Source organism: Pseudophryne corroboree, chromosome 1 (assembly GCF_028390025.1).
Source record: "Pseudophryne corroboree isolate aPseCor3 chromosome 1, aPseCor3.hap2, whole genome shotgun sequence".
Taxonomy (NCBI): Eukaryota; Metazoa; Chordata; class Amphibia; order Anura; family Myobatrachidae; genus Pseudophryne; species Pseudophryne corroboree.
In genome coordinates, this window is record NC_086444.1 from 303151580 (window position 1) to 303168458 (window position 16879).

At 45.0% G+C, this 16879-nt stretch overlaps 1 protein-coding gene across 1 annotated transcript in view; it reads right to left on the reverse strand.

Annotated features, from left to right (window-relative positions):
• Nucleotides 1–16879, reverse strand: part of IFT81 (intraflagellar transport 81) — a 452264-nt gene that overhangs the window by 315063 nt on the left and 120322 nt on the right. Inside the window, exon 4 of the mRNA XM_063964420.1 lies at nucleotides 2830–3010. Coding sequence (XP_063820490.1) covers nucleotides 2830–3010 — 181 coding nt within the window. The remainder of the gene's footprint in view (nucleotides 1–2829; nucleotides 3011–16879) is intronic.

A 16879-nucleotide genomic window follows, 5' to 3' on the forward strand; every position in this document is an offset into this window, starting at 1 on the left:
TGCATGAGACCAAAAGAGGTGCAGCAGCCTCCTTATGACCCTTGCCTTTGCTAGACATAGCTGTAAGAGTGGTATAGCACACAATATGGCACTAGGCAGTGTGCAACAACTGTATTGTGACCAACTTCACCAACGCTGATAGCTGTGAAATATTAATAACACACCCAGTTTCCACCCTAACCTGCTGTTAGGCTGGAAACTCACAAAAAAAAGGGAAAGGAATAAGCTGACCGTATAAAGAAAGCAGACAGCAGAGATAATACAAGTCACAGACAATGCAGAATTCAATTTAAATGACTGCAATGGGCACTAAATCAACTACACTGGGACTTATTCAGGTTTGTTAGCAAACCAAAAATGTTAGCTATTGCGCAAAACCATGTTGCACTGTAAGTGGGGCAGATGTAATATGTGTAGAGAAATTTAGATTTGGGTGGGGTTTGTTCAAACTAAAATCTAAATCGCAGTGTAAAAATAAAGCAGCCAGTATTTATTATGCACAGAACCAATATAACCCACCCAAACCTAACTCTCTCTGCACATTACATCTGCAGTGGAACATGGTTTTGCCCAATTTTTTTGTTTGCTAACAAACCTGAATAGCAGACCATAGTGGCTGATAGGAATTAGCGCTGTATAACCTGGCTCCTAGGAGAGGAGACTGGACCTAGCGTTCCCAGAGACCTGTAGCTTCATATGCTGAAAATGGCTGCTGTGGACCTCTGAAGGGGAGGGTGAAGGAGGAGCAGCAGCTTAGTGCAGAGAAGACTTCTCCTGTGCTGGCTTCAACCACTGGTACCTTGGCTTCTGTATTATAAACCTGCACCAGTCCATTAGCACTGGTGGCCTAGTGGAGACTCAGAGTAACCCGTGTCCACGCCAGCCCACTCCGGTCTGTCTCCGGAGACCCGACGGAAGACTGCATTAAAGACATATGTTCCCACCTTACCTGTTCCCCCAGTGCCGGCTTGCAGTCCGGGGTCCTCCGAGGGAGCGTGCTAGCTGAGATTCTCGTCGCCCCACCAGAAGTACCAGGCCTGGGGCTGGAGTTTTGGAGGTGGCGGGGGGTGATGGAGCAGCAGCGCTGGCGTCCTGGGGACTAACTAGTGCTGCTGCTCAAGTCCAGAGCAGAGGAAAATAAAATAAGAAAGCTTGGGCTGCTTAAAGCTGTCCCAATGTTTAAACGGTGAATCGGCTCCTGCCGGCAACAAAACGACACTCAGGAGATTGAGTGTGGAGGCAGGGTATAGGATGGAAGGACCAGAGCATCTTTGGATACCTAAACCTTTAAATGTTTAGTGCCCAGTCATTTACCACCAGCTACACCCCACTGCCTCCCTGTGGAGCCCCATGGAACCTGAAGAAGAAATAGGTTTATTTCAAGTTATGTTTTATTACTTTTTGCATTTCTTCGAATAAGATTTTCTCACCAAAGAACCCATGCCTAATTACTATGAGGCTATCTGAGCAAAATAATTTGTGGCCCTCCATTCAAGGTTATTTCATTAATACGCCACTCCAAGAAAAAAGTATGGACCATGGTCCATACACACTGGGCGTTTTTGGCCAGCGTGTATGAACAGCGATGATCGCTAACTTTGCTGGGCTGAAAAACGCTCAGTGCATACACACTGAGCGCTTTTCCACGCTGCCCAGCGATGTCAGCGAGGGTGAGCGGCTTTCCATAGCAGGACGTTATGGAAAGCCGCTCACCCCGCCGTTCATCTACTGGTAATACCAGTAGATGAACGGCGGCTGCCAGCGATGAAGCGGGAGCGCACATCAGCGCTCACCGTTCATCGTTTGGGCATACACACTGGGCGGCTTTGAGCTGAAAACAGCTCAACACACCAAAAGTGAGCTGCTTTCAGCTCAAAATCACCCAGTGTGTATAGGCCTTAATGCTGTATTAGCGGAAAGAAATTTTCGAAAACCTAAACAAACATTCGGCTGGTTGTTGTAAAGTGCAGTAAAAATGCTGTTTACCTTGAAAATTCAAACTAATGTCCTACATCAGTGATTGCCAAACTTTTTTGAATCACGGTGCACTAGAGTATAAGAATTTTTTTAACGGCATCCCTAGGCCAAATTTTCTTTATTGAGAAATGTAAAAAGAAATATTATATTGTACATTGTTTTTATATATCATCCTTAGGTTCAGTTGTGTGGTAAGGGAAAAGATTTGCTTCTGTTTGTTCACATACAGTATTTTATGATTGACAGCAACCAGCACTGGTTTTGCCTATTACATTGACCATAAATAATTTTAATTGGTTCTGGACCACCAATCCAAGGCACCCCCTGCAAGTGTTCCCAGGCACCCCAGGGTTACTATGTTTGTTGTTTAAACATTCTAGCCTTTCTTTTTCATGTCTTCATGTCATACCGATGCCTATAAAACAACATTTCTGTGCCTGTTTGCAATGAAATACTGCAAATAAGTATTATGCCAAGAGACATTGGGCAGTATTAGCCCTGATGCCTTTTCGGCTGATCAAAATGGCCATATATCCAATTAGAGGCTGTTTTGATTGGCCGAAATTAGACCCGCTATCACACGAAAACACATAGGGTTGGGCATAAGTCCCCAAATCCATGTGTTATTGCGGCTCAGCCGGCCCCTTCTCACGGATTATGCTTTGGGTGCCTGAGGGACCTGAAGCATAATCCCAGATAAGTGCCGCCATTGGGTGAAAAGGATGACGGCAACGGGGCTAATAGGAGAGCCCCTGGAGATCCTATTAGCAGCGGTAAAGTACCACCGCTAATAGGATACTGTCCATTATATCTTTAACAACATGATTGTAATAATTACAAGTGAAACTATACCTGCTTGTTAGTCTCAGACACTATGTCATCCTGAAGAAACTCTGCAGGGACCTCCAATTTTACCAGAAAACGTGACAAATACGCCCTCTTCTTTAACTCGCCCGTTTTCTGCAGCAGCCAGCATAACAATGGGTGAATAACGGGTTTGCTTCCAACAACTAGACCTTGCCGAAATGTACTCCTGAATATGGACACAATTAGAAACGTTAATACATAACATTTACCATAATGTTATAAGCATGTTGTTTGCCTTTTATGTTTCATATGATTGTGACCTCAAGTCATAAACAGAAATATTTCAAACATAGTTTATGGAATCCATGTCTCTTTGCTATAGGAATGGAGAATAGAAAGTGCAATAGTATTACAGGTTGAGTATCCCATATCCAAATATTCCGAAATACGGAATATTCCGAAATACAGACTTTTTTGAGTGAGAGTGAGATAGTGAAACCTTTGTTTTTTGATGGCTCAATGTACACAAACTTTGTTTATTACACAAAGTTATTAAAAATATTGTATTAAATGACCTTCAGGCTGTGTGTATAGGGTGTATATGTAACATAAATGCATTCTGTGCTTAGATTTAGGTCCCATCATAATGATATCTCATTATGGTATGCAATTATTCCAAAATACGGAAAAATCCCATATCCAAAATTCCTCTGGTCCCAAGCATTTTGGATAAGGGAGACTCAACCTGTTTAAATAAAAAAAGGGCAAAAGAAAAAAGATAATGAAATACAGTGCCTTGCTAAAGTATTCACCCCCACCCCCCTTGGCTTTTTACCTATTTTGTTACATCACAACCTGTAATTTTATTTATTTTTATCTGAATTTTATGTGATCGAAATGCACAAAATAGTCTAAGTTGGTGAAGTGGAATGAGAAAAATGTATATATAGAAAATAATTTTTATAAATAAAAATTTGAAAATTGGCACGTGCAGGGACTGGGAAACTGTTGTCAGTCGAGGGAAAGATGGATGGTGCTAAATACAGGGATATTCTTGAGTAAAATCTGTTTCAGTCTGCCTGTGATTTGAGACTGGGACGGAGGTTATCCTTCCAGCAGGACAATGACCCAAAGCATACTGCTAAAGCAACACTCGAGTGGTTTAAGGGGAAACATTTAAATGTGTTGGAATGGTCTAGTCAAAGCCCAGATCTCAATCCAATTGAGAATCTGTGGTCAGACTTGAAGATTGCTGTTCACAAGCTGAAACCATCCAACATGAAGGAGCTGGAGCAGTTTTGCCTTGAGGAATGGGCAAAAATACCAATGGCAAGCTCATAGAGACTTATCCAAAGCGACTTGCAGCTGTAATTGCCGCAAAAGGTGGCTCTACAAAGTACTGACTTTAGGGGGGTGAATAGTTATGCATGCTGAAGTTTTCTGTTATTTTGTCCTATTTGTTGTTTGCATCACAATAAAACAAAAATCCTCAAAGTTGTAGGCATGTTCTGATAATGAAATGATGCAAACCATCAAACAATCCATTTTAATTCCAGGTTGTGAGGCAACAAAACATGAAAAATGCAAAGGTTGAATACTTTAGCAAGGCACTGTACAATTAGAGAAGGGGTGATGGGAATGGGTTGGATATGGGATCCTGGAACTTAACATGCCGATGTCAGAAGACCCCAACAGTCGGGATTCCGGCACCGGTTTTCTCAGCAGTGACGGTATTCCGGCCCCGGTATCTCGACTGACTGTTTCTGCTACCTGTGCTCCGGAATGTCCATTTTGACCTTGGCTTTTACTTTTGACTACGAATTTGTACTGCCTGCCCTGGACCTCGGAAAGTTTATGAAAATGATCTGCCTCTCTTGACTGTGGTTTGTTTAACCTTGACTCATTCTGTGGTTTCTATTGGAAACATTTATTATATTCATTTCTATAACTACCTAAGCAATCAGTTATTATATAATGAACCTTTTGTCAGAGATTTGGGATTTACATTCTATGATATTCTATGGTATGATGGTGTATTATTATTATTATTACTACCACTTATTTATATAGCACACACATATTTTGCAGCGCTTTACAGAGAATATTTGTTCACTCACATCCCTGTCCCTGCCCCAGTGGAGCTTACAATCTATATTCCCTATAACATGTACACGCACAAACATTCACGCTAGGGTTAATTTTGTTGGGAGCCAATTAACCTACCAGTATATTTTTGGATTGTGGGAGGAAACCGGAGTACCCAGAGGAAACCCATGCAAGTACGGGAAGAATATACAAACTCCACACAGTTAGGGCCGTGGTGGGAATCAAACCCATGACCTCAGTGCTGTGAGGCAGTAATGCTAACCATTACACCATCCGTACATCCGTATTATGCGCATATAGCCTCTACGAGTCCTGTATATGTACTGCTGCAGAACCTCTTCCAGTGGTTTCAATTGCAAAAATTTAATTACTATGGGTCTGGTATTTCTAAACACACTAGACCGGAGTTTCACGCTGCTGTACCACTTTTCCTGCTTCTCACCAAACCTTCAAAGTGTTCCTTAAGAGTCAGCAGTATAGAGAGCACTATTTGTCTTTGTGCAAATGAGATTATGAGGCTAACCCTAAATTAGGATTCTAACTTAGTATTTACACACCAACGCAAGGGGTGCAAATACATTTGGATTTATATTTGTGTTTGAACACAACCTTCTAATCTGGATCTCTTTGCACTTTTAAATTTACCCCCCTCTGCAGTGCAACATGGTTTTGCCTAGGTACAAAGTTACTTTTTTTAATTTGCTTTCCTCCCTAACAGAATCAGCCCCCATCTGTCTGCCCACAGCATACATAGGTGCAGGTTTACTTTCTGGTTTTAGGAACTGTCCCTGAACAAGTACTCTGACTGGTTTGTGTTTAACAGTGAAAATGCACATGGTATAAAAAGTGGGTATGGGACTCAGGGTCTACAGTGTCTAGCTCGACACCTATTGGTCGACAGTGGCTAGTTCGACACTAGAAATAGGTTAACATGGCCATTAGGTCGACATGAACAAGGTCGACATGAGTTTTTCAAAAAAAATGTGTCGTTTTCTTCGTAAAGTGACCAGGAATCCCAATTAGTGCACCGTGTCCCCTTGCATGGCGAGTGAACAAGGTTACCATTCCCAATCATAGTCCACGTGGATCGTAAAGTATGAAAAAGTAAAAAAAAAAAAAAATATGAGGAACTCATGTCGACCTTGTTCATGTCGAACTAATGGTTGTGTCAAACAATTTCTAGTGTCGACCTAGTCACTGTCAACCAATGGGTGTCGACCCAGAGTCCCGATACCATAAAAAGTATAATATTACCAGTCCCAGGCTGATCTCTACCATTGTTTATGGTCATGTCTGTTAAATCGTCGATTCTGGTTGCTAGTGCTCAATTACTCCCGAGAACATTTGTTTCAATTATATATCATTAACCCCTGAATGGGCTGTTTGGCATTCTCCTCAGAGGGTTTAGAATTTCAAAGGTAGGCACATGCCTACACACCTACTGCTGGCTGTCAGCGCAGCTGCCCGAAAGTCTATCCAATAGGTCTGGATACAACCTGAGCCCCCCCCCCACCTTACCTCTCTGTAAAACTATACTATTTTACCTCTTTCGCATGGAATGGGTAGAGGTTGTGCAAGAAACAGGGGTAATAACCGAAAAATTATTTGAAATGTGGGTGAGTTTTATAGTGGTTCTATGGGCATTCAGACCCAAATTCGAACTCGCTCTTTGTTTAACACTACCTGGTACCTTCTACGAATGGTTTCAGTGTGACCTTGAAGGGGGGGGGTACTTGCTTGTTTTGTCATCCTTGTTAGCCTACCAATGTCCGCCTTCCTCCTTATTTGGTGGCCATATGATTACTAGTTTGTATTACATCCATGTTCAATTGGCCTTCTGTGCCTTTCAAACTGTGAGTATGCATGTATTTATTTCTACTATGTTCATTGTTTATTATTTATACATTGTTATATATATATATATATATATATATATATATACACCTAAAAATAAGAATTTACTTACCGATAATTCTATTTCTCATAGTCCGTAGTGGATGCTGGGGACTCCGTCAGGACCATGGGGAATAGCGGCTCCGCAGGAGACAGGGCACAAAAAGTAAGCTTTTAGGATCACATGGTGTGTACTGGCTCCTCCCCCTATGACCCTCCTCCAAGCCTCAGTTAGGTACTGTGCCCGGACGAGCGTACACAATAAGGAAGGATCTTGAATCCCGGGTAAGACTCATACCAGCCACACCAATCACACCGTACAACTTGTGATTTGAACCCAGTTAACAGTATGATAACAACGAAGAAGCCTCTGAAAAGATGGCTCACAACAATAATAACCCGATTTTTGTAACAATAACTATGTACAAGTATTGCAGACAATCCGCACTTGGGATGGGCGCCCAGCATCCACTACGGACTATGAGAAATAGAATTATCGGTAAGTAAATTCTTATTTTCTCTAACGTCCTAGTGGATGCTGGGGACTCCGTCAGGACCATGGGGATTATACCAAAGCTCCCAAACGGGCGGGAGAGTGCGGATGACTCTGCAGCACCGAATGAGAGAACTCCAGGTCCTCCTTAGCCAGAGTATCAAATTTGTAAAATTTTACAAACGTGTTCTCCCCTGACCACGTAGCTGCTCGGCAAAGTTGTAATGCCGAGACCCCTCGGGCAGCCGCCCAAGATGAGCCCACCTTCTTTGTGGAGTGGGCATTTACAGATTTAGGCTGTGGCAGGCCTGCCACAGAATGTGCAAGTTGGATTGTGCTACAGATCCAACGAGCAATCGTCTGCTTAGACGCAGGAGCACCCATCTTGTTGGGTGCATACAGGATAAACAGCGAGTCAGATTTTCTGACTCCAGCCGTCCTTGAAATATATATTTTCAATGCTCTGACAACGTCCAGCAACTTGGAGTCCTCCAAGTCGCTAGTAGCCGCAGGCACCACAATAGGCTGGTTCAAGTTAAAAGCCGAAACCACCTTAGGCAGAAACTGAGGACGCGTCCGCAGTTCTGCCCTGTCCGAATGGAAAATCAGATATGGGCTTTTGTACGATAAAGCCGCCAACTCTGATACTCTCCTGGCTGAAGCCAGGGCCAGTAGCATGGTTACTTTCCATGTAAGATACTTCAAATCTACCGATTTGAGCGGCTCAAACCAATGGGATTTGAGAAAATCCAAAACTACGTTGAGATCCCACGGTGCCACTGGAGGCACAATCGGGGGCTGTATATGTAGTACACCTTTGACAAAGGTTTGTACTTCAGGCACTGAAGCCAATTCTTTCTGGAAGAAAATCGATAAGGCCGAAATTTGAACCTTAATAGACCCCAATTTGAGGCCCATAGACAATCCTGCCTGCAGGAAATGTAGGAATCGACCCAATTGAAATTCCTCCGTTGGGGCCTTCTTGGCCTCACACCACGCAACATATTTTCTCCAAATGCGGTGATAATGTTGTGCGGTCACTTCCTTCCTGGCTTTAATCAAGGTAGGAATAACTTCCTCTGGAATGCCCTTTTCTTTTAGAATCCGGCGTTCAACCGCCATGCCGTCAAACGCAGTCGCGGTAAGTCTTGGAACATGCAAGGTCCCTGCTGAAGCAGATCCCTTCTTAACGATAGAGGCCACGGCTCTTCCGTGAGCATCTCTTGAAGTTCCGGGTACCAAGTCCTTCTCGGCCAATTCGGAGCCACGAGTATTGTTCTTACTCCCCGTAGCCGTATAATTCTCAGTACCTTTGGTATGAGAGGCAGAGGAGGAAACACATACACGGACTGGTACACCCACGGTGTTACCAGAGCGTCCACAGCTATTGCCTGAGGGTCTCTTGACCTGGCGCAATATCTGTCCAGTTTCTTGTTGAGGCGGGACGCCATCATGTCCACCTTTGGTTTTTCCCAACGGTTCACAATCATGTGGAAGACTTCTGGATGAAGTCCCCACTCTCCCGGGTGGAGGTCGTGTCTGCTGAGGAAGTCTGCTTCCCAGTTGTCCACTCCCGGAATGAACACTGCTGACAGTGCTATGACATGATTTTCCGCCCAGCGAAGAATCCTTGCAGCTTCTGTCATTGCTCTTCTGCTTCTCGTGCCGCCCTGTCTTTACGTGGGCGACTGCCGTGATGTTGTCCGACTGGATCAACACCGGCTGACCCTGAAGCAGCGGTTTTGCCAGGCTTAGAGCATTGTAAATCGCTCTTAGCTCCAGTATATTTATGTGAAGAGACGTCTCCAGGTTTGACCACACGCCCTGGAAGTTTCTTCCCTGTGTGACTGCTCCCCAGCCTCGTAGGCTGGCATCCGTAGTCACCAGGACCCAGTCCTGTATGCCGAATCTGCGGCCCTCTAACAGATGGGCACTCTGCAACCACCACAGAAGAGACACCCTTGTTCTTGGTGACAGTGTTATCCGCTGATGCATGTGCAGATGCGATCCGGACCATTTGTCCAGCAGATCCCACTGAAATATTCGTGCGTGGAATCTGCCGAATGGAATTGCTTCGTAAGAAGCCACCATCTTTCCCAGGACTCTTGTGCATTGATGTACTGACACATTTCCTGGTTTTAGGAGGTTCCTGACAAGTTCGGATAACTCCCTTGCTTTCTCCTCCGGGAGAAACACCTTTTTCTGAACAGTGTCCAGAATCATTCCCAGGAACAGCAGACGTGTCGTCGGGGTCAATTGAGATTTTGGAAGATTCAGAATCCACCCGTGTTGTTGAAGCACTACTTGGGTTAGTGCTACTCCGACTTCCAGCTGTTCTCTGGACCTTGCCCTTATCAGGAGATCGTCCAAGTAAGGGATAATTAATACGCCTTTTCTTCGTAGAAGAACCATCATTTCGGCCATTACCATTACTTATTGGTAAAGACCCGAGGTGCCGTTGACAAACCAAACGGCAGCGTTTGAAACTGATAATGACAGTTTTGTATCACGAACCTGAGATACCCTTGGTGTGAAGGGTAAATTGGGACATGCAGATAAGCATCTTTTATGTCCAGGGACACCATGAAGTCCCCTTCTTCCAGATTCGCTATCACTGCTCTGAGTGACTCCATCTTGAACTTGAATTTCTGTATGTACAGGTTCAAGGATTTCAGATTTAGAATAGGTCTTACCGAACCGTCCGGCTTCGGTACCACAAATAGTGTGGAATAATACCCCTTTCCCTGTTGTAGGAGGGGTACCTTGACTATCACCTGCTGAGAATACAGCTTGTGAATGGCTTCCAATACCGTCGCCCTTTCTGAGGGAGACGTTGGTAAAGCAGACTTTAGGAACCGGCGAGGGGGAGACTTTTCGAATTCCAACTTGTAACCCTGAGATACTACCTGCAGGATCCAAGGGTCCACCTGTGAGCGCGCCCACTGTGTGCTGAAAATCTTTAGTCGACCCCTACCGCCCCTGAGTCCGCTTGCACAGCCCCAGCGTCATGCTGAGGGCTTTGTAGAAGCCGGGGAGGGCTTCTGTTCGTGGGAAGTAGTTGCTTGCTGCACCCTCTTACCCCTTCCTTTGCCTCTGGGCAAATATGACCGTCCTTTTGCCCGCTTGTTCTTATAGGAACGAAAGGACTGCGGCTGAAAAGACGGTGTCTTTTTCTGTTGGGAGGTGACCTGAGGTAAAAAAGTGGATTTTCCGGCTGTTGCCGTGGCCACCAGATCCGATAGACCGACCCCAAATAATTCCTCTCCTTTATACGGCAATACTTCCATATGCCGTTTGGAATCCGCATCACCTGACCACTGTCGCGTCCATAAACTTCTTCTGGCAGATATGGACATCGCACTTACTCTCGATGCCAGAGTGCAAATATCCCTCTGAGCATCTCGCATATAAAGAAAAGCATCCTTTAATTGCTCTATAGTAAATAAAATACTGTCCCTATCCAGGGTATCAATATTTTCAGTCAGGGAATCCGACCACACCACCCCAGCACTGCACATCCAGGCTGAGGCTATTGCTGGTCGCAGTATAACACCAGTATGTGTGTATATACTCTTCAGGGTAGTTTCCAGCCTCCTATCAGCTGGATCCTTGAGGGCGGCCGTATCAGGAGACGGTAACGCCACTTGTTTTGATAAGCGTGTGAGCGCCTTATCCACCCTAGGGGGTGTTTCCCAGCGCGCCCTAACCTCTGGTGGGAAAGGGTATAATGCCAATAACTTCTTTGAAATTAGCAGTTTTCTATCGGGGTTAACCCACGCTTCATCACACACGTCATTCAATTCCTCTGATTCTGGAAAAGCTACAGGTAGTTTTTTCACACCCCACATAATACCCCCCTTTGAGGTACCTGCAGTATCAGAGATATGCAAAGCCTCCTTCATTGCCGTGATCATATAACGTGTGGCTCTATTGGAAAATACGTTTCTTTCTTCACCGTCGACACTAGATTCATCTGTGTCGGTACCTGTGTCGACTGACTGAGGTAAGGGACGTTTTACAGCCCCTGACGGTGCCTGAGACGCCTGGACAGGTACTAACTGGTTTTCCGTCCGTCTCATGTCGTCAACTGACTTTTGCAGCGTGCTAACATTATCACGTAATTCCATAATTAAAGCCATCCATTCCGGTGTCGACTCCCTAGGGGGTGACATCACCATTACCGGCAATTGCTCCGCCTCCACACCAACATCGTCCTCATACATGTCGACACACACGTACCGACACACAGCAGACACACAGGGAATGCTCTTATCGAAGACAGGACCCCACTAGCCCTTTGGGGAGACAGAGGGAGAGTTTGCCAGCACACACCAAAGCGCTATAAAAATGTATATAAACAACCCTAAAAGGTGTTGTTTCTGTTATATGCGCTTAATATATAAAAATATCGCCAAAATATGCCCCCCTTCTCTGTTTTACCCTGTTTCTGTAGTGCAGTGCAGGGGAGAGTCCTGGGAGCCTTCCTCACAGCGGAGCTGAGCAGGAAAATGGCGCTGTGTGCTGAGGAGAATAGGCCCCGCCCCCTAAAACGGCGGGCTCTTCTCCCGGAGTTTGCGATATATGGCAGGGGTTAAATACATCCATATAGCCTCAAGGGCTATATGTGATGTATTTTAGCCATAGAAAAAGGTATTATACATTGCTGCCCAGGGCGCCCCCCCCAGCGCCCTGCACCCTCAGTGACCGCTGGTGTGAAGTGTGCCGACAACAATGGCGCACAGCTGCAGTGCTGTGCGCTACCTTATGAAGACTGAAAGTCTTCTGCCGCCTGTTTCCGGACCTCTGGACCTCTTCAACTTCGGCATCTGCAAGGGGGGTCGGCGGCACGGCTCCGGGACCGGACTCCATGGCTGGGCCTGTGTTCGATCCCTCTGGAGCTAATGGTGTCCAGTAGCCTAAGAAGCAAATCCATCCTGCACGCAGGTGAGTTCACTTCTCTCCCCTAAGTCCCTTGTAGCAGTGAGCCTGTTGCCAGCAGGACTCACTGAAAATAAGAAACCTAAAAAACTTTTTCTAAGCAGCTCTTTATGAGAGCCACCTAGATTGCACCCTGCTCGGACGGGCACAAAAACCTAACTGAGGCTTGGAGGAGGGTCATAGGGGGAGGAGCCAGTACACACCATGTGATCCTAAAAGCTTACTTTTTGTGCCCTGTCTCCTGCGGAGCCGCTATTCCCCATGGTCCTGACGGAGTCCCCAGCATCCACTAGGACGTTAGAGAAATGTCATTTGTTCTAGCATTGTTTAGATGTTCAGAAAATTCCAAATGAAATCTAAATCAGGGGACCTAAGTTTAGCAATAAAATCTGGTCTGCACTTCCTACGGGTACAGCAATGGATCAAAGCAGGTCTTCTCTTACATGGACAGGCTTTTCTCGAACTGTTTAAATGTTGTCAGCATACCTCCCGTGTGTTTGAATTCTTGCTCAGTTGAGAAAATGTCTCTAGTTTACCGTTTTAGATGTTAGACATCAATATGTGTTCACTGTTAAGACAGAGTACGTGTATGTGTGGGTGTGATTTTATTCATATTTGATTCACTTTCAATGTTTTCCCCATTACTTACATGTATGGTTTGATCCAGTGATGAAAGGGCATTATTTTTAAACAAACAAGGCATGATTATCATATGTACTGATAAACAAGCTATATGAGGATCCGCTTCCGTTGAGATATTGGAGAAGAAAGTCTTGGGTCTCTTGACCAGCTGATCCAGATGATTTAAAATCTCTCACTTCAGAGCTTCAATTCATTAAACACAATCCCAGTACATTGGCTGCAGGAATAGGCTGGGCCAGAGGGAAGTTGCCAGAGCTGGTCCCTTATTCAATGATTTGGAACTTTTAGGCTGTGGAGAGCTGGTGCACATGTTGCCTGTTTATCGTACACCAGGCTTTTTCAACCAGTGTGCCGTGGCACACTAGTTGAGAGGTGTGCCGCGGAGCCAGAGCAGCTTCATGCACCTTCAGAGTGAACTGTTGGCCCGGGCTCTTCTTAGAGGTTCAGTCGTGCTCCGGCCATGACCTATGCTTTGAAAATGATGTGATATCATTGGTCACAGCCGCCGCGTCTCACCACCCAGCCAGCCCACCCGCCTGCATACACATCTTCCAGTTCCCGCCTGCATACACAGCATTCCTTGCCCACCCATAGCCACACCTGCCCGACCAACCGCTGCTCAGTATTCGCAGCACTCCACTATGAACGGCCTCCGCTACTGAGGGACAGGGAGGAGGACAGCTGATAATATTTGTTATTTTATTTCTCCTGTGGGGAACAATAGGATTTCAATAGGATTTATGTGGGGAGAATAATAATTTATGGATTTATGGGAGAAACAAAGTATATAATTAATGTGGGGAGCAATAGGATTTATGTGGGGAGAAATGCGACTGATTGATGTGTGGAGCAATAGGATTTATGTGGGGAGCAATGTGATTGTTTTTCTGTGTAGGCCAATGTATGTGTGGATTTGTTTTTGTTTTTTCACTGTGAGGGCCAATGTGTGTGTGTTTTGTTTTTTTCTGTGGGGAACTGATGGTGTGCCTAGGCAATTTTAAAATATTGTTCGGTGTGCTGCGAGTAAAAAAGGTTGAAAATCACTCAGACATTTACAGTGACAGGAGCAGCTTCTTGCTGTTCTCTTGTGAGTCTGAGTTCTCATCCCCTTTTCCCTCTGCTCCTGCACCCCCAGGCATATAACCGTGCAGAAGAAGAGGAAATGTTGAGACCCTACTTTGTGGCATACTGTGAACTAGGGGCACTAAATTGAGGGTACTATTGTGTAGCACACTATGAATTTGGTACACATGTGTGGAAAACTATGAATCGGGGTCACTACTGTGTAGTATACTATGAGTTAGAGGCACTGCTGGATCAAATACTATAAATTGGGGACACTACTGTGTGGCACTTGAATTGGAGTTACTGCCATGTGGCATCATATGAATTGGGGAGCTACTGTGTGGCAAACTATGAACTGGTGAGGCATATTACATGGTCTGATGGGCATTGAAGGAGCTTTTGTATTGGTCTATATAGCTATACAAGTTTTCATATACTGTGGGGATGGATTAACCCGGAACTTTTAAGTTGGCTCCTAGACTTTATAAAACTTTGCCTCTTGCAATAACACCTCCCTTTCCTTGTTTCATACTTCTGATGACTGACAGACATTCTTAACTCTGCTCTTTCCTTCTCCCTCGCATCCAGACCTCTCCCAATCCTGCCAGTTCCAACTCCGTAACATGTCCAGGACGTTTTCTCACATTGACCTCTCCCAGTACTGCCACTACCAGCTCCGTAACATGTCCAGGACGTTTTCTCACATTGACCTCTCCCAATCCTGCCACTTCCAGCTCCTTAACATGTCCAGGACGTTTTCTCACATTGACCTCTCCCAATCCTGCCACTTCCAGCTCCTTAACATGTCCAGGACGTTTTCTCACATTGACCTCTCCCAATCCTGCCACTTCCAGCTCCTTAACATGTCCAGGACGTTTTCTCACATTGGTAGCTACAATATCTCTAATTCATGCACTCATCATCTCTTGACTTGACAACTGTAATCTACACATTTCTGCCCTTTCTAATTTCTGGCTCACTACTCTTCCAGCTACACTTAACTCTGCAGCCTGCCTTATTGTTTTTAAACTCTTCATTTGTAAGTTTTATATATAACAAAATACAACAATTAAGTCAAGCAGCATAGTGGCAAACAATTTGTGGTCAAAAATAGACAAATCAATAATCGAAACCCTAGTACTGCCACAAAAGGACATAAGGCAGCATACAATTGTCAACGTGGACAGACAGATATATAAATAGAATAATTACAAATAGAATAGACTGAAATAGAGGAACGGATGGAAACAATTAGGAGGGAAGGAACGCCCACAGTGGGGGCCACTGATGGAAAAACAAACTATATATAAAAGAGAATACATTAGTCCACAAAGAGGACAGTATGAAGAAAGATTAATGAGAACAGCCAGTAAGACATATGAAAGTACTATTAGAACAGAAGGTCCAATATCCCAAAGAGAGAAGAGAGTTGGGATTTTGGAGGTATAGTGCAGCAGTGTCATAGACCCCATGTTGGCAGAAAACAGGATTTTAATTACCTACCGGTAAATCCTTTTCTCGTAGTCCGTAGAGGATACTGGGGATCCATTTAGTACCGTGGGGTATAGACGGGTCAACTAGAAGCCAAGGGCACTTTAAAAATGTGATAGTGTCCACTGGCTCTTCCCTCTATACCCCTCCTACCAGACTCAGTCTAGCAAACTGTGCCCGAGGAGATGGACATACTTTGAGAGAAGGCTGTAAAAGGATAGTGGTGATATTCCGAACCAGCACACACAAAGAGGAAAGCCATGCTAACCAAATTTGGAACAGTAACAGCAACAGCTGATCCAAACAACAATACTTAACCAAGTAACAGTGGAGGACGAACAAAGCACTGGGCGGGCGCCCAGCATCTTCTAAGGACTACGAGAAAAGGATTTACTGGTAGGTAATTAAAATCCTATTTTCTCTTATGTCCTAGAGGATACTGGGGCTCCATTTAGTACCATGGGAAGTACCAAAGCTCCCAAACCGGGTGGGAAAGTGCTGAGTTTCCTGCAGAACTGATTGACCAAACTTAAGCTACTCAGAGGCCAAAGTATCGAACTTACAGAACTTTGCAAACGTGTTCGAACCTGACCAAGTAGCTGCTCGACAGAGCTGTAAGGCAGAGACCCCGCGGGCAGCCGCCCAAGAAGAACCCACTGACCTCGTCGAGTGGGCCTGTACAGATTTAGGAACCGGCAATCCTGCCATAGAATAAGCATGCTGGATAGTGAGCCTAATCCAGCACGCAATGGACTGCTTTGAAGCAGGACACCCAATCTTATTGGGATCGTAAAGAACAAACAGAGAGAGTCAGACTTCCTGTGACGAGCTGTTCTCTTCACATACACCTTCAAAGCCCTCACAGCATCTAAAGACTTTGAAGTAACAGAGGTGTCGGTAACAACCAGAACCACAATATTTCGGTTGATGTGAAACCACTTTAGGAAGAAATTGCTGACAAGTCCTCAGTTCAGCTCTGTCCCCATGGAAAATTAAATAGGGGCTCTTGTAAGACAACGCACCCAGCTCCGAAACACGTCTTGCTGAAGCCAAGACCAACAGTGTGATGGTCTACCACGTAAGATATTTAACGTCTACCTCCTGTAACGGTTCAAACCAGTCCGACTGGAGGAACTGCAGCACCAAATTGAGATCCCAAGGTGCAGCGGGAGGCACAAAGGGAGGTTGGATGTGCATAACACCTTTCAAGAACATCTGGACCTCAGGGAGAGAAGCCAATTGTTTCTGAAAGAAAATGGACAAGGCTGAAATCTGGACTTTTATGGAGCCCAGATGTAGGCCCACATCCACACCCGACTGCAGAAAAAGCAGGAAACGTCCCAGATGAAATTCCACCGCAGAATATTTTCTGCTCTCACACCAAGAGACTTATTTCTTCCAAATATGGTGGTAATGTTTAAACGTTACCCCCTTCCTGGCTTGGATCATAGTCGGGATGATCCTGTC